We start from the raw sequence: 20,791 nt of genomic DNA on the forward strand, positions 1-20,791 counted from the left end.
CTTTCTGGATCATTATTCCATCCTCCCAACATGCCCAAATGAGATCAGCGCATTCCCAAAGATCGCGGCCAAGTCACTTATAAAAAGTGCGGACAGAACAGGGCCAAAGGAGGTAGCGGCAGGACAGAGGGCGCCTCGGCCCACACAAGTCGCCCACCGCAGAGCAGCCCGGGAGCAGGGGAGCCGGGAGACCCGGGCAGCCCGAGTGCCTGAGGGTCTGGGGACTCGGGATAAGAAGGAGGCTGCATTTCCCAGGGGCCCGGACACAGAGCAGAAGGGGTGGACTTCGGAGAGGGTCTCCTACGAGCCTGGAAGAGGTGAGGATGACGGAAGAAAGATGCAGCATCGGGGAAGGCAGGGCGGGCATTCGAACCGAAGGGAGATGGATCCAAAGGCCACGCCCAAGCCAGATGCATGGCCACCCCTGCTTAGTCCCTTCACGCTGATTTCCAGATAAGGTCCAACTCCTCTGCAGGACACACAAGCTTTTCACAACGTTGCTCCACCCCCTTCTTTAGCCATGGCTTGGACACCCAGCTCTGAGCTGCTCACAGCTACCCAAATTCCCGCCTGTGCACGAGCTGTTTGTTCCTCCTGCCACAACGAGCAGCCCCCATGGCCGCCCGGCTTGCCCCTACTGTCCTGCAGGGCTCCCTCACCCAGCACCTCCTCTTAACTGCCTCGGTCCTCGGGGGTACCCAGGCCCCTGACCTCAGCGCCTCCCTCCTGATAAAGGCCCAGGTGACAGACGTTGCCAGGCAACCCGCAACCTGCCCGCGCCCCCCTGCACTTGGGTCATCACCGTCCTCATCTCTCTCTCGGCTTCTGGTGTGTAAACGCCCGGCGAGCTCTCAGCCATCACGGCGGCATCCCTAGGCTTCGCAGGGTCTGAGCAAACAGGTACCAATAAAATGTGTTCAACGCGTCAACTGAGAACATGCCTCCAGTGTAAGCTCGGAGTGCACGTGGCAGGAATAGGGGCTGACAGGCAACCGTGGGCTGAGAACAACGGTGACGAAGGCCAGCGGCTCCAGGAGTCAAGGGGCGTCCTGCTGTGAGGTCTCCCTCCTGCTTCAGCCCAGGTGATTCTCTGCCGGCTCTCCGGGCAGGTTACCAGCGCTCGGCGCTGGTCGCCAGCCCTCCTGCCTGCCTCCACCACCAGACCCGCTTCTGGAGCACAGCTCCCGTCACGCACAGCTGCCTCCCCCAGGCCCCGCAGTGAGTCACGCAGGAACCTGCCCCGTGACCAGATGGTTAACAGCTCTACCATAGAAACACACAAAACAAACAGTGAGGGGCCAGGAGACCCTCAGGGGTGGGGCGGCCGTGCGAGACTGTGCTGGCTGTGTGGACGGGGCCAGACCCAGGCGGCTCCCCGACCAGAGCTCTGTGCAGAGGCTCGGCCGGCTTGCGGGGCACCTGGGGTCACGGCTTGGAGGTCCACTGATGAGACGGCTCTCTCACGATGGTGGGATCCCATCACCTCTCAAGAGACGCAAACCGTGGTCCGAATCTCTGAGATACGGACGGCAGCGCGGCTCTGTGACGTGCCAGTGCCACTGTGGCTTCAAGGGAGCTTCTCCGAGTCGCTCAGAAGAACCAAACCTTCCACTTAAAGTTGCCCTGGGGTCTCTCAAGATCCCCAAATCCCACCTCTACAGCAGGGCCACCATTTGCAAAAGGGGTCACCTAGGAACTCATTTCCTAAAAGAAGAGTTGTTTAGTGACAACCCATCAGAAGGCGGTGAGTAAACCCAGCCTGCCGGCTTTGAACGCACTCCGTGAGAGCCAGAATTCAGGACACAGAGGCTTTCCCAGCGAGCCTGATGCTGGGCTCAGTCTCCAAACAAACAGAAAACGGAAACAAGACGTGTGTGTCAGCCGTTGGCAGGGCGGGGTGGGGTACTCCTACCTGCTACGACGGAGGGGGCGTCAAAGGGGCCACGTCTGCAGGAGGACGTCTGACCACCCCACTCAGCACTCCACGTGTCCATGGACCCCGCCCACCCATGCAGATACGCGGCTGACCCAGGGCGCACTCACCCGCAGTCTGATTGCACTCGAAGTTGATGACGCTCATCCGCTGGAAGCCGGAGCTGCACGCATCGCCCCCGAAATACACCAAGGTGAGGTCTCCGTCTGAGTACCTAGGTTTTTGTAATACACACACGCACACGTTTGGTAGAACCAAGAAAGAAACTCGAATCTTTAAACATTTCTACAGTACGCCTTTCGCATACCATCCACAGATCAGCACCGACACAAAACAGCGAGCCCTCTCGTTGGCTGGGGAAGAACCGTCTACAGGAAATGAGTTCCAAATGGACGGGCTTCTCGTCCTCTTACGTCAAAGTAATAACTGGCTGGAAAAGGGCACTGAAGGTTTTGCTAGGACCATGAGGACTCTTCTGCTCTCATTTTTGGATTTTGTACAAAATAAGTAATGCCCAAGAAGACACAGCTTTTCCAGCAACTGCCATAAAAAGTCTGACCTGAGGGATCCTGATCCCTCAGGTCAGAGAAACTACATTTTGATAAAGCTCTTGTGAAGGTAACTACCGAGGTAAGGGTCACGAGAACTGTGATAAATGCGTTTTCCTAGTTGTTCAACACTTGTGTGTGATGCCAATGGTGTTTCAGATTCTCAAACCGCCAGAGAAAAATCAAAACTCCTCGGAAACGTAGATTGTAAGATACAAAAGCATATCAACTAATGAAATAGCTTTCCTACAGTACGGTTCCCTACAAACAATAGATTATAAAGCGAACCATATTAACAGAAGCATTCTTACTGTAAAGCCAGGAAAAACATCCACCTGGTCAGGGACAAATGGCACTTGCCCAACTCATGCAGGAAAATAATGCCAGCTTAAGTGATTTCCCTGTGCTTTGCGGAAAATGGAAGGAGGAGGACGGCAGGGGAGTATGTTATGTCTCACAGGGACACGCATGATGCACTTAGAGTTACGTGAAGGCCGTACGCACCGAAGGGTTTGATTCTGGTGCTTCCCCGCCACTTTGACTTGAGTGGCATCTGACTTCTTCACTTGGCAAACTGCAGCATCTTCCTTATTACAGACGCGTGCTTCAGTTCCTCCACAGACGTTCAAATAGAAAACATGTTCCCCTCCCTCTGCAGTATAGTACGAGGAGTTTGAAGCTAAGGAAAGGGGAAAAAACAAGAAGAGGCTCTGTTACGCACATAGGTGTGGGAAAGTGACAGCATCAAACTTGAAACGCCCACCCCAGGGCAGGGGGAGCTCGGCCCCTGGGCTCTCATTCCCTCTCCCACTTCCCGGCCCCCAGGCACCCACTCACCTCCGAGCTGGCTGAGCGGCTGGAGGTTGATGGCGATGTCGTGCTGCTCGCTGCTCAGAGAGCAGTTCCGACTTTCCAGGTAATCCCTGTGGCAGGCGTACTCGGTGATCCACTCGATTTCAAAGCGGCAGTTGGATTTCGCCGTGAGCTTGGGAAGGGTGCCCTATCATGAACGGGGTGAAAGGAATAAAATTAATTTTTTTCATGGAGCTTAAATGCAGATGTGTCTATGCTTCTGAAAAGCCAAAGGTATGTTATTGGGTTCTGACATTTTTCTGTTCTTTTGTCTGCCTTCCAACAACTGCATTTCCTTGGAACCCTTCCAGTCCCTTCCAGAGTCACACGCAAGCGTCAGCCTGAGAGCCCGCCCTGAACGCGCTATCACCCGCCCACCACGCCCCTGGCAAGCAGTCATGATGTGTGAAGGGCCTGTGGTCCATGCACTCCTTTCAATCACAGGTGCCGCTGAGCCTGTGCCAGATGGACACCCCCCCACACCGCCCCTGCCCGCTGGGTGGACATCACGGAGGCTGCACGCATCTGGGGAGATGGTCCCCAACCCCTTTCCACGGGAATGTCCATGGCTCTTGGGCACACTTCACCTGTATTCCAATCTGCTCCTGCCCCTGGGTGAAGCCAGGGTATCACCCACCACAACCCCGGATTCTGGGAAGGACGCCATGAAGTCACTGTTCACTGGGGTGCAGTGTCATCTTTCTAACCTTCCCCGGGAGAAATGTCTCACTGGCCTCAGCATCAGGAGTAGCTGTGCCGATTCCAGGCCCCTCACTCTGCAAACGTCTACTAAGCACCTGCTACATGCCAGGCACAGGACTAAGCGCCGGGTTTACCGGCACATGATTAGTAAGGTGCAGAGATGCAGTCCAGCCCTATTGACTCAAAATCGATGCTTTAACCCCTTGGCTCAGAGCAGTCAGACATACATACAGCGATGTGGACCAAGTGCTGAGTGAGAGAAGCTGGACGCCCCATGCTGTATGACTCCACTTGTGTGGGATGTCAGGAAAGGCGAGACAGAAAGGTGGTCCACAGCTGCCAGGGCCGGGGGAGCAAGGCAGTGATGGCAACTGGGCACCAGGCTTCTCTGGGGTGATGGAAAAGTTCTAACACAGACCGTGGCGATGACTGTGCAATTCTGTCAGTACACTAATAACCGTTAAATTGTACTTAAAACAAGTGTATTTTTATAGTACGTAAATTCAATAAAACTCTTTCAAAAAGATCTGTGTGGCAAGGTCAATGTTTACTCAAGTTCCAGCTCCTAAAAGCATTCAATGAGCCAGTGGAAATTCTTCAGTAAACCTTCAAGTATTAAGGGGTCCCAGCCCACGTCACCCAAGTTCTGCCCAGGGAACAGTCAGGCTGGAAACAGAACCCCTAGGTCCACAGATAGCCCACCAGCCCAGCGGCCTCACATCCCATGGAGAACAGAGGGGAACTCTCCATTCTCTCTCCCTCGTGATAGTGTGAAATGATTTCTCACTGAACGCAGCACAAGTAAAAAAGGGAAACACTAAAACCACTGCCGGCTTAGAACATCTCCTCAGGCTCAGAAGATTTTGATTCACATCTGTAGGATGGATAGTATAAATAAATAGTCCTCAATATCAGGTTCAGGACTAACGTTGATTACTGGTCAGTCGGGTCTCTGCTGAGCTGACATCACGCGACCCTAGAAGTCTGGGGACAACAAATGGAAAGCTGGCTGGACTGCACTTCTGTCTCCACACACCACCCCCCTACACACACACACACACACACACACACACACACACACACACACACACAAAACAGGCCAGTTGCCAGCCAGAAACCAGAGCAAATTCCACGTTTGTTTGGGGGGAGGGGAGGACATTCTTTGGCAAAAGAATTCAGCTCCTCCTACTTCATTCTACAAGGAGAAGGCAGAAATAAATTGGAGGAAAGCCCTACCCTTCCTCCCTGGGGATGTCTCCCCTCATCAGCACGGCCATCTGCGAAGACACTTAAGCAGCAATGGACCGGTGAGACACCACTGGGCACGAGGCCCAAGGACACCCCAGACGCAGGCCCTACCCTCAAGGAGTTTACAACCGCACTAGAATTGAGTAAACAGCCAGAGGACAGGGTAGTCAATCTGCCTGCGAGAGTGTGGGGGGAGGGGGGAGGGGGGAGGCAGGCAGGCGACGGGGTGACGCGCTCCACTCTGAGTTGGCAGGAACCTCCCTTCTGGCCCTAATTCTCCTACACTGGTACCCACCCCCGGAACCTCAGCCGCTGGCCCGAGCCATTTCTGCCAGGTCTACATACCATCTGTACTACTCCTTTCTTACTATGTTTCTATAAACCAATTAGCTATTTTTACCTTGCCTCATCTGAAGCAATAACAGACGTGAAATCACAGGTTTAGGATGATATGTACGGTCTTTTCAAATATTCATTCCAACCAGCATCGCCCTACAAGTTTTTAAAATCTGTCTATGAATCACTTAACATCTCACTCGACCCTTGAACAAAACACCATTCTCTTAGCATAGACAGCCCTCCGGGTCGTTGAGAAACCGCCAACAGCAAGCCAAGCACGTGCGTCCGAGTCCGTCCCGAGAAGCATGGTTGCCACCTGCACGGAGGCGTGTGTCCTGCACCAGCCCCGCCCCGACTCGTGCTCACGCCACTGGGGCGTCCGCTCAGACAAGCCACTCACCTCTCTGCGCTCCGACGGGCAGACAAACGTGATAGTCACTGCCGGGCTGTGACCCTCACAGAAGTCTGGATGAACCGCCCCTTCTTTCACGTAACTCAGGACAAGCCTGGAGGACACACGTCGAGAAAAAAGGGTTAGGGTTACAAAAGTACAAATTACATTCCAATTAGTCGGCTGCCCTGAGCCTTCAGCTCAAGCTTCTGTTCTCCCTTTCCCCACGTGTGCGGAAAGGGAGAACAGAAGCTTACAATATGAAAGAAGTCATAGTACGAAGTAACTTAAATTTATTTCCATTTGGGAAAAAAAAAATTTTTTTTAAGTAAACTTCAATGAGTGCTTAAAAAAAATAAGTAGAACAACCAACATATAAACTTAAATACTAAGAAAAGCTGTTTGAGTACAACAAAAAAGATTATAAACAATCTAACAAAACAAAACAAACACAGCCCAGCCGGCCAATTGCATTTCAGCCCGCAAGGCAACACGACCACTTCTCTAAACGACCACTTCTCAGTGCAAGCCGAAGATCTTTTTATTTTTTTTTAAAGCCTGAAGACAGCCCAGTGCACTGGCGACACGGCCTCCCGCGGCCGGGCAGAGCCTGGAACCGCCCACGGGGGTGCTGGCCTCGCTGTGGGCTGTGGCCGCGGCTCCCGGTGCACCGGCCACAGGACCACCGAAAACAGATGACCTTCCTTTCCTCTGAATACACGCCCAGGCTTTCGCTCAATGCCCACACTTTCCGACGTCGTCTCTAGCCCTCCCAGCAGGGAAAGACACCCATTTATCACTTAGGACGGTGCAAGTGGCTCAACTGTGTCCCCGCAAACTTCGTATGTTGAAGCCCTAACCCCCAGGACCTCAGAATGTGACCGTATTTGGAAACAGGGCCTTGGAAGAAGTGATTAAGTTGAGTTCGCTGCTGTGGGCCCTAATCAGACAGTACGGGTGTCCTTATAAGGAGAGGAGATCAGGACACAGACACACAGAGGAGAGGCCGTGAGGGGACACGGGGAGGTGGCCGTCTACAGGCTGAGAGGAAAGGTCTCAGAAGAACCCGCTGACAGCTCGGCCTCCAGAACTGAGAGGAAACAAATTTCTGCTGTTGAAGCCGCGCAGTCTGCGGTACTTGCGGTGGCAGCTCTGGCAAACGAATACAGACGCACGTATAGAAATCTCTCAGATGTTTTTAAATTTAGGTTATGCGCCACCTCTTTCTGGGGACAGAAGTGTGATCTATCGCACATGGTGACACACCACTAGTTCCAGACTAGAGCAGGTGCAACGAGGCGTTTACCAAAGGCTCCTGGAACAGGGAGAAAATCAAAATCCTCGATCCAAGTTCAGGATGTGGTCACGTGTGACACACTGGAGAGAAACCTCTCCCCACCGAGAGAGGTACACACGTATGAGAAGAATGTGTGTAAACAACACAGCTTATTAGGAGAAATGAAACATCCCCACCGGGAACTAAGGAGCGCCCCCTTGTCCCAGTCAGGAAGCAAACTGCACCCAGAGGGGCGGTGGCAAAGCGGCCCTCCTGCCACTCGCCTCCAGGACGGTGTTTATAAAGAACAGATAAAACCACGGACATAACACCAACGTCACAGGTGGCAAAGCAGGGAAGATACCCAAACACACCTTAAGGTAGGCGTGACTTCATGAAGTGGACACCCGTGTGGATATGGGCTGGATCACGATACACATTTTCCTGCCTAAGTCACCAAGCCTACGTGACTCAAGCCATGACCAATAACTTTACAAGCATATGCGAGGTAGTCACTCTGCAAGCCCTGTTGAAAAGGGATATTCTTGCAACTCCCTGAAAAGCCAGGCTCTTGCTGAAGATTACACACGCCACCAGCAGACCGACCTGTCATTGCTCACGAGCTTCAGTCCCTCCTTGGGCCGGCCGACGTCGAATGCCCGGCCCCCTCTCACCAGGCAGGCAGCAGCGCCGGTGGGACAGGAACGCACCTGCGGACTCGTGGCCCGTACCGCCTCTGTAAAACGTGTGACACTGAATCAGAGAATGCGTCAAGTGTAGCAATCACACTTAACCTTAGGTCCAGGGTCCCTTGCAAAAATTATCAAATTTTTTTAAGTCTCCGTAAGTGATATAAGGTAGCAGAGGTTTGGAAACCAGGAAGAGTAGGATCACATCCCATCCCGAGACCCTGGGCAAGCCAATGACCGATCTGAAAGTGGAAAACGGGAACAGCTTTCCGCCCTGCAGGGCAGCTGGGAAGTGAGGGCGAAACAACGGAAGATGCTCACTCGGTACCCGGTACAGAAGAGGCGCCAATAAACAGGGACTAAGGTGTTACTGGTAGTTAAGGGACACAGCCCTTCTCCTAGAGCTACAGGAACCTTAGAATCACCTACAGACAAGCAAATGCAGTGTCTCCATGGAGTGGGTTGGTGGAAAGATGAGTAGATTCATGGAAACAACCTATGGACAGTTCTGGGTTCGAATCTTCGATCCACCCCTTTCTTTCTGTCTCTATAACTTCGAATCTTAGATCCACCCCTTTCTGTCTCTATAACTTCGGTCAAACTACAGACAGATCCAATTGCCAGGGCGCTACCTCACCAGTTTGGGGGAGGAGTAAAGAAAAGAACAAACTAGATGTGCCTGGAATAACAGCCAGACATTACAGCCTGCCGGCAGCAATACCACAGCGACTACAGCTGTGTTTCTCTTTAGGCTGCGTTACTTTTATCGTCATCTGGTATCTTACACGTTACAGGGGGTTTACTGTGCATCTTCTCTGGGAGTGCAGGAACCTCCACGTGCTCAGTGCTGCAGCCCAGCGCCTAAATTAGAGGCCACCACATAACAGGGGCTCTAAAATAGTTCTGCCATGGATGGGTAAATATCACCCAGCCTCGGCTCTACCTAGTTAAAGTCTTAGCACTCATCGAGGGCAGGGTTTCCACGTCTCCTCTGCCCCAGCAGCTCTCAGCGCCCCCAGTACCCAAATCAGCCAATTCTCCCCTCATCGTGAGAAGGAAGGTTTACTTGAGAATCCTGAAACCCAAAGCATCTGGCAGACAGAGCATGTTGGCATGGCCAATGGTCAGAATGGACTTTGCGATGGCATGAGAATTTCCTGGGGGCAAAGGGGAGGAGTTGTGCAGAGAGCATGTTTGGGGACAAGCTTTCTTAGAGGGCCCAATCAGTGACAGGGTTATCCACAAAGGAATACGGTGCAAGGGCAAAGATACTGAAGCCTCCAGAGAAATCCTTCACCATCCCCACCCACAATGCCCCCAGACTCAGACCTATGTCTCTGCAAACGTTGATGAACAGAGAAGTGTCCAGGTCAGAGTCGTCCACCAAATAAGCACCGCTGATCTTGATCAGTGGGTTTAAATCATGCTTCTTGAGCTCTCTGTCAAACACGTAGCACGGCACCTAGGAGAGACAGGAGAGAACACGAGTCTTCGACACACACCTTCCTGGAGGCTGGGGGCTCAGCAAAGCCTATGCCCCACATCATGGGACACCAGTCTCCATGCCTTAGGGTCTCCAGGCCGTGAGGTCCCCCGATGACAGCAAAGCCAAGGCCGACAGGGCTCCAGCTGCTTCTGCCCACCTGCTCCCTCCCAGCCGCTCCATCCCTGTCCCCCCTTGGCGTGCTGTCCTGCTGCCGCCTCTCACTCACGTCCTCCCTTGTCCCTACACCCCCGCGGCCACCATGCCGCAGCCTGCAACCAGCGCAGACGTTTCCACCTGCCCACCCTCACTGTCCTCTCTCCCTCTCCGTCACCCTCTTGCTGGACGCAGCCACTACCCACTCTGACCCCACTACCACTCTCGGCCTTCCCCCCGGCCTCACGCCAATGGCCTTCCCCTGCCGGAAACCCTTTCTTCACTTGGCTGCCTGGCCTCCAGGGGCTCCTGGGGTCCCTCTGCCCACAGCCTGCTTTCTCAGCCTCCTGGGAGTGTGCCTCACCTTCCTCTGAACGGACCCTAAATGCAGAGGTGTCCCACAGCTGACTTCGCAGCCGCGTCCCTGTCTACGCTCATTCCCCTAGTGACCTCATGCACAACGCATCAGATACCCGCCACTGGCTCCCAAGTGTATGTTTCTAGCCGTGACCTCTCCCCACAAGCCCAGACTTCATAGCCAACACCAGCACAGAAGCTGTGTTCACGAGCAGACTCTGCAGACAGAATGCCCGGGTCCAAACTCCGGGGCTGACACTTAGTATGACCACGAGCCAATCAAGCCTCTGTGCCAAGTGGGAATATTAACAGTAACTATCGATACTTCACAGGGTTGCTATAAAGACTGAACGAGTTAATACACGTAAAGCTCTTGGTGCAGGTGCTGGTGAGTCAATGTAAGTGTCATCTGTTGTTATTTACCGTTGTCACTTAGATACACAAAAGCATCTCAACTTTAACATATTTAAAATAGGCCTTTTGTCCCCTCAAAACCTGCTCTCATCCCAGCATTCCCCACCTCAGTAACGCACAATCATTCAGCCCATTGCTCAGGCCAAACTATGAAGGCCATGGAGAAACCGCACATTCCACATCCAAACCATCAGCAAGTCCTCTCAGCACTTCAGACCCAACCCTGGGTCAGCTCCTCCATTACCACCCGTGTCCAAACCGCCATCACCTCTCGCCTGCAACAGTCTCTTTTAACGGGACCCCTGGTTCCAGCTTCCGTGTCCCCTACCCCCAGTCAATGTCTCCACAAGCACCCCATCAATCCTTCTAAAATTCCATTGGGTCACATCACTCCCTGCTCAAAATCCACCAGCGGCCTCCCATGACACTGAGGGTGAAATCTCAGCTCCTCCACGGTCTCCAACCTCAGGGACCCTCCACGCAGCCACGCTGGCTTCTGGGTGCCGTTCAGCCCCGTGGAAGTGACGCTGCCTCTACCTGGAATGATCCCCTGATAGCCCCACGGCTCTCTCACTGCGTTCATGCCTCAGGTGAAGTGTCACCTGCTTAGCGTGGCCATTTCTGACATCGCCAGCTCTCTTTTTCTTCATAGCACTGGTGTCTATCACCAGGCACCCCCATCTGCTAACCTGAGTGTAAGCTCCCCGAGGACAGGGGCTTTGTCACTGTTGTAGCCCTAAGCAAGGCTTAGGACAGTACCCAGAACCTAACAGGGGTCCATTAAACACCTGTTCACTAACATGAAGAGAAGTTCCTCCTCGGGGCCTCTAGCTGGATTCTAATTTATAAGCATTCTCTCATCTCTATGAACAAATGGTCTTTTATTTTTTAAAAAGTCAAGGAGTATATCAAATCACCACATTATACACTTTAAGTATATGCAGTTTTATTTGTCAATTATACCTCAATAAAGCTGGCGGGGAAAAAAAGGGGTGTAGGAGGAATGTCAAGGAACCCATTACAGGTGGCAAGACCCTATGCTTTCAAAGTTCCACCAAATTCGGAAGGCAAAGCATTCAAGCCCAGAGATGTGCCCCCGAGTAAAGGCCCAGGTCTCCCAGTCTTTATGTGAAACATCCCCGTATCATTTTAATCGCCTCAGCCAAAGAATATTCTAAAAACTCATGTTCTCCGCAATCATTTCAAAATAGTTTGTTTCATCACATCCTATGGATAATTTTCCTTAAACTGTCTTTTAGAAAACTGAAGCTATTCACAGGCAGGTCCGTTTACAAAAGTTAACTGCTTAACGTTAATGTTTAGCTTTTAAATGTTTCTCAGAAAGATGCTATCAGACCCGCAGGAATGCGCTGACCCACTAACCCTCTTCCCCTGTCCTGTTTGCAGAGACTTCGCGGAGAGCAAACGGATGGAACCTAAGGACTTGCACCCCCTCGGAGCCTCAGGGGGGCACCTAAACTCACTTCAACCAAACCCTTAAAGCAAAGTCTCCCGTTGCCTACAACGCTGACCAGAGATCCTGATGCCAACCAAGGAGGGCGGGCATGGGCACAGAGCAGGTGAGGTCAGGAAGCCAGAACCACGCCCGGCACTACGTCCTGCAGAAAGGCAATGGAAGTGCAAGAACGGGAGGACTGCAGACCCGGAGGAGGCTCTAGTAAAAAGTAACCCGCGTCCATAATCCTGCAAATCTAAAGCTTGTCAACCCCTAGCAGGATAATACAGAAACATGAACTCAACTCAACGGGGCAGCAATTCAAGAAAGGAGACAAAGAAGCAACTCTCCAGCTACAAAATAAAGAAGAGGGAGCGGGACGGCACACAGCAGGAGGGAAGATGGGGCCACACTCCTGCAACTAGCTCGATGTCACCGAAAGGCTTGAGGGCTTCCAGTGAGCCACGCCTGCGGACACCCGGCTCAAGGCCGTGAGCAACTTCTGGCTGTCTCCCAACTTCTGGCTGTCTCTCGACTCCAGGAAGGAACAGGAGACACGCCCAATGCAGCGCCCCCCAGAACTGGAGGCAGCATCGGAAAAACAAGCAAGGCTCCTGGGGAAAGTCCTCCCACTTCCTGCTCCACCGAGCAGAGCAATGGAGACATTCATCAGCGCAGGAATGCAGCGGCCAGGGAAGGAGGCTGGTGCCAGCTCCCCACACCGCACACTGAGTCACTCTTGTTGACGGCGTATGGATGTACATTAACCGTATTTATGTAACTCCGGTAGGACCACTAGCTCGCCAGTTCTGCATTCTCTGTGTTCCCAAGAGTAGGATGGTAGGGGATGTATGTCCACGAGCTTTTACAGAAATTATGATCTAAAACGACCCCACGAGAATCCACTGAACAAGCACTACACCGGTGGGTTTAAAAGGCACTTTTTGGAACCACCGTGTTCTTTGCCCATCACACCATTCTAAATCTGACAAAGCCAAACCAACAGAAGAAATGAGGAGATATCAATAAGGTGTGGAAATCAAGGCCACACTGCCACTAAACCGAACCTAGGTTTTTTTTAAAGGAGTGATGAGTGTTTCTACATTTCATATAATTTTTGAAGTTATATCATAGCCTGTAAGGTTTAATCAAATCCTACTGAAGACAGAGAAAAGGGACTATGCTTTACAGTGATCTGCTGGCGGTGACAGCGCTGCTTTTGCAGCAGCCATCATGCTCTCTGCTTCTTTCCTGTCTTATTTAGCTACACCTAAGGCAGAGCGATGCCCTCCATACCTTCGGTCTATGAGCTCCATGAATGCAACAACCCTTTCAAAATGTAATGAAATTCTTAATGCTTAGCCCACAACATGCCCTCAATAAATGAAAACTCCATGAATAAAGCCCAGCTGCCAACCAGGCCCAAAGAAATGATCACTGGGAACATACCAACATTCCTCCTGCATCTCTGGATCAGCTTAGCTTCTAAGAGAAGTTAAACGTCACTTTTGAGAAAAACACAGACTGTATCTCCCCGTTCCCACCCCCAAAAACGACTTAGAACAGGGGTCAGCACACTTGTTCTGTAAACATGTTAGGCTTTGTGAGTGACGTAGGTCTCTGCTGTGTATTCTTCTCTGCTTTTTTTTACAATCCTATAAAAATGTAAAAAACCATTCTTAGTTCTGAGGCTGTACAAACACAGGATGTAGTTTGTGACTTCTGACCTACAGCACAAAGAAAATCAAAAACAAGTCACTATTTCTTTATTTCTTTGGGGAAGCAATTATTCCCTAGGTGGTGGGAAACAACTGTCAGTTCAGCAAAGCAAGGTAAAAGGACGCTCGGTTAAAACAGGAAAAATGGGTGTACTAACTAACTGTCAGTTGGAGAATCAGGGCCCAAGGGGAGGAACCTCCATGGGGCCTGGAAGGCCCGGGGTCTCACAGGAGAGAAGGTGTCTGGCACTGTGGTTCAGAGACGCTTTTCCTGCCGTTAACTGTATACTGGCAAACAGTTTAAGCTACGTGTCAAAATGCAAAGTTTAAATTGACACCGTCTCCTACTAAATATCGGTGTCACTTCATTAGGCCTTATTTCTTTCCACACTTTGAACTTTCTTCCCATTGAACATTCCTTACACTCATGGAGGCAGCATTCCGACTGCCTTTTCTTTTGTAGATTGCCACATCTGAAGAGTCGGTGATAACTTACTATTCGTAACTAAATTTGTTTTTGTGTTTTTTTTTTTTAATCTCCCGCTCCCTCCTCCTCCCCGCCACCCAGGCTCCTCCGAATCCCTAAATTCGATTTTATTTTTTAAGAACAAACATCTCTTTTTGCCCTTCTTAAATGACAACACATTAGGTCATCAGCAGAAATGACTGATTACTCTCATCTGTCAGTTTCTAGTTCCTGAGAGAGTCTTTGAACTCAACCCTTCAGAACAGAAAACTAACAGAGAAAAGTGAGAAAACGCAACCCACGAAGACTGTTGTCTGGGTGAACACAGGAAGTCACCTTTAAGACCCAGGGTGGTGGGACTGGGGAAGCGGCAGAGGAAACTGCCTTCTGCCCCCTCCAGCACCAGGGAAAGTCAGAGGCTCTAGGCTAGGGAAGAGGGTGCTTCATCGATCACCAGGAAAACTTGACCAGATACCAGAGAAAGAACGGAAGTAATGATGACAGTCGTCTAGTCTCTGAGGTGAGCTGGCAAAGAACTGAAGGGCCAGGCACACCTGACCTGGATCCACAAGGCGTCCAGAAGCCACCCCAAGGCTGAGGAGACGCCATCTGTAGGTGGCATGATAACCTAAACCCATGCTCGACTTATGACTTAGCTCTTGAGTTGCGTGGCATCAGAAACCAGGAACCAACCTGCGCTACACAAGTGAGCCATTCCATTTTCAGTCCATCCTGCGTATTTAAACGCCCTGTCGTAGAAATAAGGACCATCCAGGACACCTTAACAATTAAATCACACGGTTATCTCTGCTCAAATGGAGTTTGAAAACCAAAAAAACATTTCTACCCCAAAAGGTTGGCGTCAGTACTTCAAATCCTAAAGGTCCCAGAATGTATTTCACAAGCATGTAACCTTGAAGGGCCCTTGTTACCTCTTTATTCGCTTTAAATTTGTCTTCCTTGCAGGCTGCAGTCGTCCTCCACTCGAAGTAATGCACACAATCTGTTGCAGTTACAAATTCGGGAGTTCCCTTTTTTAAAAAAAAAAAAAGGAAAAATAAGTTAGCATACCGCATATTGTGAAGTGTTCTTTTTTTAAAGTCAGAAACAGTGAAGGCTAACGAAAAATTTTAAACTAGCAGCCGGAGGTGGGGAATGACACACAACTGTTTTAGTTAAACAAGGTCAATCAAGAAGTTCCCAAACCCAAAACTTCTAAGACAAAAGCTTCATAAAATCATGTTGGAATTTGGCTATAAATGATCCAAAACTGTTCTACTGCCCCAACTATGCAAGTACAGTAAGCTCATGGGAAGTAATCTTCACTGACCTCCCACTCTCAAACTCCAAATGTTCTCTGAACCAAATGCCAACAAAACCAAAGCCAGAAAATGTGACCTCATGCTTCCTGGAAGCCGAGGGAGGAGGCCCATCTGGACCTGACCGAGCTCGTACACCAGCCTTGCTCAGACGCCCCTGCACTTGAGGGCGGCCCCTCCCAGCAGAAGGGGACCAGCGAGGACTCCGAACTGGTCAGCCACAGTGTGGCTGGTTGATAAGACATGGCGGGAACTCACCTCTGTGCGCCCATGTGCAAATCTAAAGAGTTCTGTGAATTCTGGTTCTCACAGGGTGAACACAGAATTCTTGAAGACAATTTAGTTAAAATTCAAACAACAAGCTTAGCTTATTCTGTAACTCAGACCTCCAGATTTCATACCACTGCAAACAGATTTTTTCCCAAGGTTTCAACATGGGCAATAGTGCAACTGATAGGCTGGTCCACAATTAACAATATAAGTTCTATTTTTAGAGTTCTTCAGACAAGACAGCATGGGCCTGAAAACGCAACAGTCACAGCACCAAATTCTAAAAACGATATTTCAAAGCAATCTGGTAACCGCCTAAGTTTCACTCAACCTGATTTTTCTGAACACTTGGATTCTTACTCTGATTAGAGAACATTCATAGGGTTTGTACACAAATTGCTTTTGCTAAAAGCTAGCAATCATTTGCTGAGAGTCCCTTTCTAAATACTAAAGATTAAAACCAAAAAATCACATACAACATGCAGAGAGTGAGAACAAACATCATGCTTTAAACAATTAGGTCCCATTTCAACACCAGTAATACTCCAAAAGTTGGGAACCCCATTACCCATTGGCCAAGGCTTCTTCTAGATAGATGCTAATATGTTCAATATAATGTAAATGAGGACAAACGTTTAAAAAAATAAACACATTGCCTTAAAAACTATCAAAATAAAATGCTGGGAGAAGAAGTTTCAGAAAGAAAGAAAAAAAAATTTATGCCTGCAACATAAACATTAAACAGTGCTTTGAGTTTAAACACCCTAATCTTTACACTGTAGTTTTACACAGGATGTGGGTCAAGTTTCACTTAAACGTTGTAACTATAGGCTTAGGATTTGTTTACTTATTGGTTCTTAATGGTGATGGTAATTAGGCTGGGGTTTCTGTTCATCTGTTTGCTCGGGTTTTTAATTTTGCTCACTTAGTTGTCCTAAAATAGCCTTGCTACAGCAAGAACGCCCCAAGGACAAACACTTTTAAAAGAAAGATTATGAAGTGCCTCTGGGTGGACTCACCAAGGTTTTCCCACATAAGAAGGTGATGCTAGTCCGGATTCTGTGATTTGTGCTCTGCTGCTCGCAGCTCACTGCTGTGTTGAATTCCAGGAGAGACCTGGTTGCGCTCTTCAAAAGAGAGTCACCTATTCGGAAAGAAAAGAGTATGAACAAGCCATAAAACATTCATAACCATAGAGCTATTTCCAAGCATGAGCAAATTAAAAACGGCCCTATAATTCATCTGAAAGCTTACAAACTTACAAACTGCCCCTTCCCCAGAATTCTCCGTCTCAGGAATGGCATCCCCACACAGCCAGCTGTTCAAGCCCCAAACACATTGCACTCAGTCCTATCTTCCTCTCACCTATCACATCAGAAAGTTGTATTGGGGCTTCCCTGGTGGCGCAGTGGTTGAGAATCTGCCTGCTAATGCAGGGGACACGGGTTCGAGCCCTGGTCTGGGAAGATCCCACATGCCACGGAGCAGCTGGGCCCGTGAGCCACAACTACTGAGCCTGCGCGTCTGGAGCCTGTGCCCCACAACGGGAGGGGCCGCGATAGTGAAAGGCCCGCGCACCGCGATGGAGAGTGGCCCCCGCTTGCCGCAACTAGAGAAAGCCCTCGCACGAACCGAAGACCCAACACAGCCAAAAATAAATAATAAATAAATAAATAAAGTAGCTATAAAATTAAAAAAAAAAAAAAAAAAGTTGTATTGCTTCTACCTGCACCTCAAATGCATCCGCCTCTCTCCTTCTCTACAACTACTGAAACCACTGCCACCTCTCACCTGTATTCTGGCAACAGCCTCCTAATTGGGCCCCTTGCCTCCAACTCCTGTCTCGTCCCTCACCATCCTCCTTTCCCCATCCATCTTGCACCAAAAACATAAATCAGAATACATAGCTCGGCTGCTGAAATTCTTCAATAACTTCCCATCATACATGCTATAAAATCAAAATTCTTTAGAATGGTCCACAAGTACGGTGATCACTTCTCAGTTTGCCTGGGATATTACTGCAATAAAAAGTCTCCATAATATCAATATGATGGTAGTTGGCATAGGAACAGGTAAACTGACAAACAGACTGGAACAGAGATCAAGACACCAGAACAGAGATCACACAGACATATCTATGAGTCAAACTTTGATACACAATAGAAGTAAGGTATCAGATCAGAGAGCAAAGAGACTGTTCAATAAAGGAAACTGGAGACAAAATGGCAATCCATACAGGAAAAAGGATATAAACTGAATCCCTACCTACCACTGTATACAAAAATCAGCTCTAAATGGATTAAAAGATGTAAACATCAGAAACCAAATTTTAACTCAGTAAAAGCTAGTTATCTTTTAGATCTTAATGTAGAAAAATACTGAAGACTCAAAAGCATTACCTACAAAAAAAAATGTGGCTTATTAAGTTTAAAAGTTTATATTCATGAAAAAATAGCTTAAAGAAAACAGAACAAGTAATAAACTAGGAGATACGAAGAGCTGGCAAAGAACTAGCATCAAGAAGATATATACTCACAAACAAAAACAAAAAAAGTTTTTTTATAATTCTAGGAAATAAAACAAACGACGTCTGACAGAGAGAACACGCTGAGAGGAGACGGAAGGGAAAACCCACACCTAGTCACAGTATGGTGATTTTAATATCAAAGGCAAAGATAAAATTCTAAAGCTTCTAGAGGGAAAGAATTGATCACATACAATAGATAATATAAAATGGACAAGACATGATCAGACAAGAGAAAAACACCTTCATAAATAAAGAGATGTTCAACATCACTGGTGATGAAGACCATGCGGCTTACCAATTCCAGCCATTCTATCGACAAAAATTAAATACCAAATGTGGGAGGAGAGAAGGTCCAGAGCTCTCCTGTGTTGCTGGTGGAAGTGTGAACTGGTACAACCACTACGTAAGTGGGCATGGCATTGTGTCCTATCATTGAACATTCATGTACCCTAAGGCCTAGCTATTCAACTCTTAGGTAAATACATAAGCGAAAGCCATAGACATATACATGACAAGAAACATGTGAAAAACCATCTCGTGTTCTTCACACTAGCAAAAGCCTGGAAACAGGGACTCCCCTGGTGGTCCAGTGGTTAAGATCCTGCACTCCCAACGCAGGAGGCCCAGGTTCGATCCCTGGTCAGGGAACTGGATCCCGCATGTCGTGACTAAGACCCAGCACAACCTAATTAATTAATTTCTTAAAAGCCTGGAAACAACTCAAATGCCCATCAAGAGAAGAGTAGAAAAATTAACTTTGGTAGATCTACAGTATTACGTAGGAATCAGAGGAATAAATCACAGTGAAAGATAATATAGTTGTTTTTCAACAATATAATATTGTTACCACTTAAATCCCAAAAAATTACACACAGCGTGATACATACTTTCTATTAAGTTAAAAACACCACATACAGCCAGACATTTGAGAAAGAAAGACAGACAGACTCTGGGAAAGAGAGGAAAGAAGAAAGAAAATGTTCAAATACAGGATGTGAGCGAATGATCCCCTCCAGTGAAGAGAGACAGTTGGATGGAAGACCACACAGACAATGGTTACTGTCAAGGTCCTGGATTTTGTTAGAGAAGGGGTTCGTTGCATTATCCAAAACAACTAATTAAAAAACAGAAGGTTACTTCACAGACTGATGATGAGTGCGTGTCACGACCTCAGGATTACAACTGGTCCAATTTGATAAATACACCAGAGATCTTTAAAAGAGAGAGAGTAGAAAAGCTAAAAATTAAGACGCCAATGGAGAGCGGATAATGGCTTTCAGACCCACAGCACCGTACCAACAACAGTACAGCGGTTCTTTCTCCTGCCTGCCTACGTGATTCTGCCTGCCACAATTGTCCTTCTCTGCCAGAAACTCCAGGGTTCTGTTTGAAAATCTTTTTTCGACCACATAGGCGCAGAAGACCTGAGGCGGCTCCGGGACCGAGGACAGCGCCCGTAGCCCCGCCCACAGTGGGCGAGTCTGGGAGCGAGGAGAGAGGGCGGGGCTTCGACGCGCCCTGCAGCGCTGCGCTCCGGGAGACACGGAGGGCGGGCTAGGCCGGTGGGAAGCGGCGCGCGCAGCGGCCAGGAGGGGGCGCTCCCAGGCTGCGGGTCCCCCACCTTAAAGACCCTCCCCCCACGCCTCCTGTCCCCCCACACGGCGGCCCCATCCGGCCCTGTGCCCAGAGCTCCTGGGGGCTCCTCATAACTGCTGGGTTCGCCCTGAAAAGAAAATCGAGGAGGGCCCTGGCCTCAGGCCGGGAGGGATCCGGCCGACCTCTGCCACCGCGGCGCGGGGCACCGGCATCCCTCAGCGACAGGCCCCATCGGCATCGCGCCCGCCTGTCCACCTTGCCTTCTTCCTCTGCCCGCTCCACCTGGCGGCCAGGACCGACTGCCGACCCCGGCACTCGGAGAGAGGCCGCAGTGCACCGCGGCAGTGAACCGCGGCAGACAACCGCGGCAACCGGCCAGCCTGGCCGTCCTCCCCGGACGAGAGCCGGGCGAGGACTGCGGGGCGGCGGCCAGCACGCCAGGCCCACGGCCAGCTCCCGAGGACGGCGCCAAATGGGCTGGGCCGCGCTCGCCGGGCCCGCCAGACCGCGCCGGGTCCTCCAGACCGCGCGCCGGGCCCGCCAGACCACGCTCTCCAGGCCGGGTCCGCCAGACCAGACCGCACTGGCGGGGCCCCACCAGACCAGACCGCGCCGGGTCCTCCAGGCCGCGCTCTCCAGGCCGGGTCCTCCAGACCAGGCTGCGCGCCCCAGGCCCGTCAGACCGCGGTCTCCAGGCCGGGCCCGCCAGACCAGGCCGCGCTCGCCCAGGCCGCGCCGGGTCCTCCAGACCGCGCTCTCCAGGCCCGGTCCGCCAGACCGCGCTGGGTCCTCCAGACCGCGCGCTGGGCCCGCCAGACCGCGCGCTGGGTCCTCCAGACCGCGCGCTGGGCCCGCCGGACCGCGCCAGGCCCACCAGACCGCGCGCGCCAGGTCCTCCACACCACGCTCTCCAGGCCGGGTCCGCCAGACCAGGCCGCGCTCGCTGGGCCCGCCAGACCAGCCCGAGCTCGCCGGGCCCGCCAGATCGCGCCGGGTCCTCCGGACCGCGCCAGGCCGTGCGCGCCAGGTCCTCCAGACCACGGTCTCCAGG

At 50.7% G+C, this 20,791-nt stretch overlaps 1 protein-coding gene across 1 annotated transcript in view; it reads right to left on the bottom strand.

The window, feature by feature from the left end:
- The window catches only part of IGF2R (insulin like growth factor 2 receptor), a 110,016-nt gene that overhangs the window by 62,752 nt on the left and 26,473 nt on the right, over positions 1-20,791 (bottom strand). Inside the window, exons 3-10 of the mRNA XM_082405765.1 lie at positions 16,637-16,761; positions 14,961-15,059; positions 9,308-9,440; positions 7,896-8,025; positions 6,023-6,128; positions 3,319-3,481; positions 2,986-3,160; positions 2,044-2,147 (exon numbers count right to left, since the gene is read on the bottom strand). Coding sequence (XP_082261891.1) covers positions 2,044-2,147; positions 2,986-3,160; positions 3,319-3,481; positions 6,023-6,128; positions 7,896-8,025; positions 9,308-9,440; positions 14,961-15,059; positions 16,637-16,761 — 1,035 coding nt within the window. The remainder of the gene's footprint in view (positions 1-2,043; positions 2,148-2,985; positions 3,161-3,318; positions 3,482-6,022; positions 6,129-7,895; positions 8,026-9,307; positions 9,441-14,960; positions 15,060-16,636; positions 16,762-20,791) is intronic.

The sequence above is a fragment of the Balaenoptera borealis genome (assembly GCF_965194805.1).
Source record: "Balaenoptera borealis genome assembly, chromosome: 9".
NCBI classification, from domain to species: Eukaryota; Metazoa; Chordata; class Mammalia; order Artiodactyla; family Balaenopteridae; genus Balaenoptera; species Balaenoptera borealis.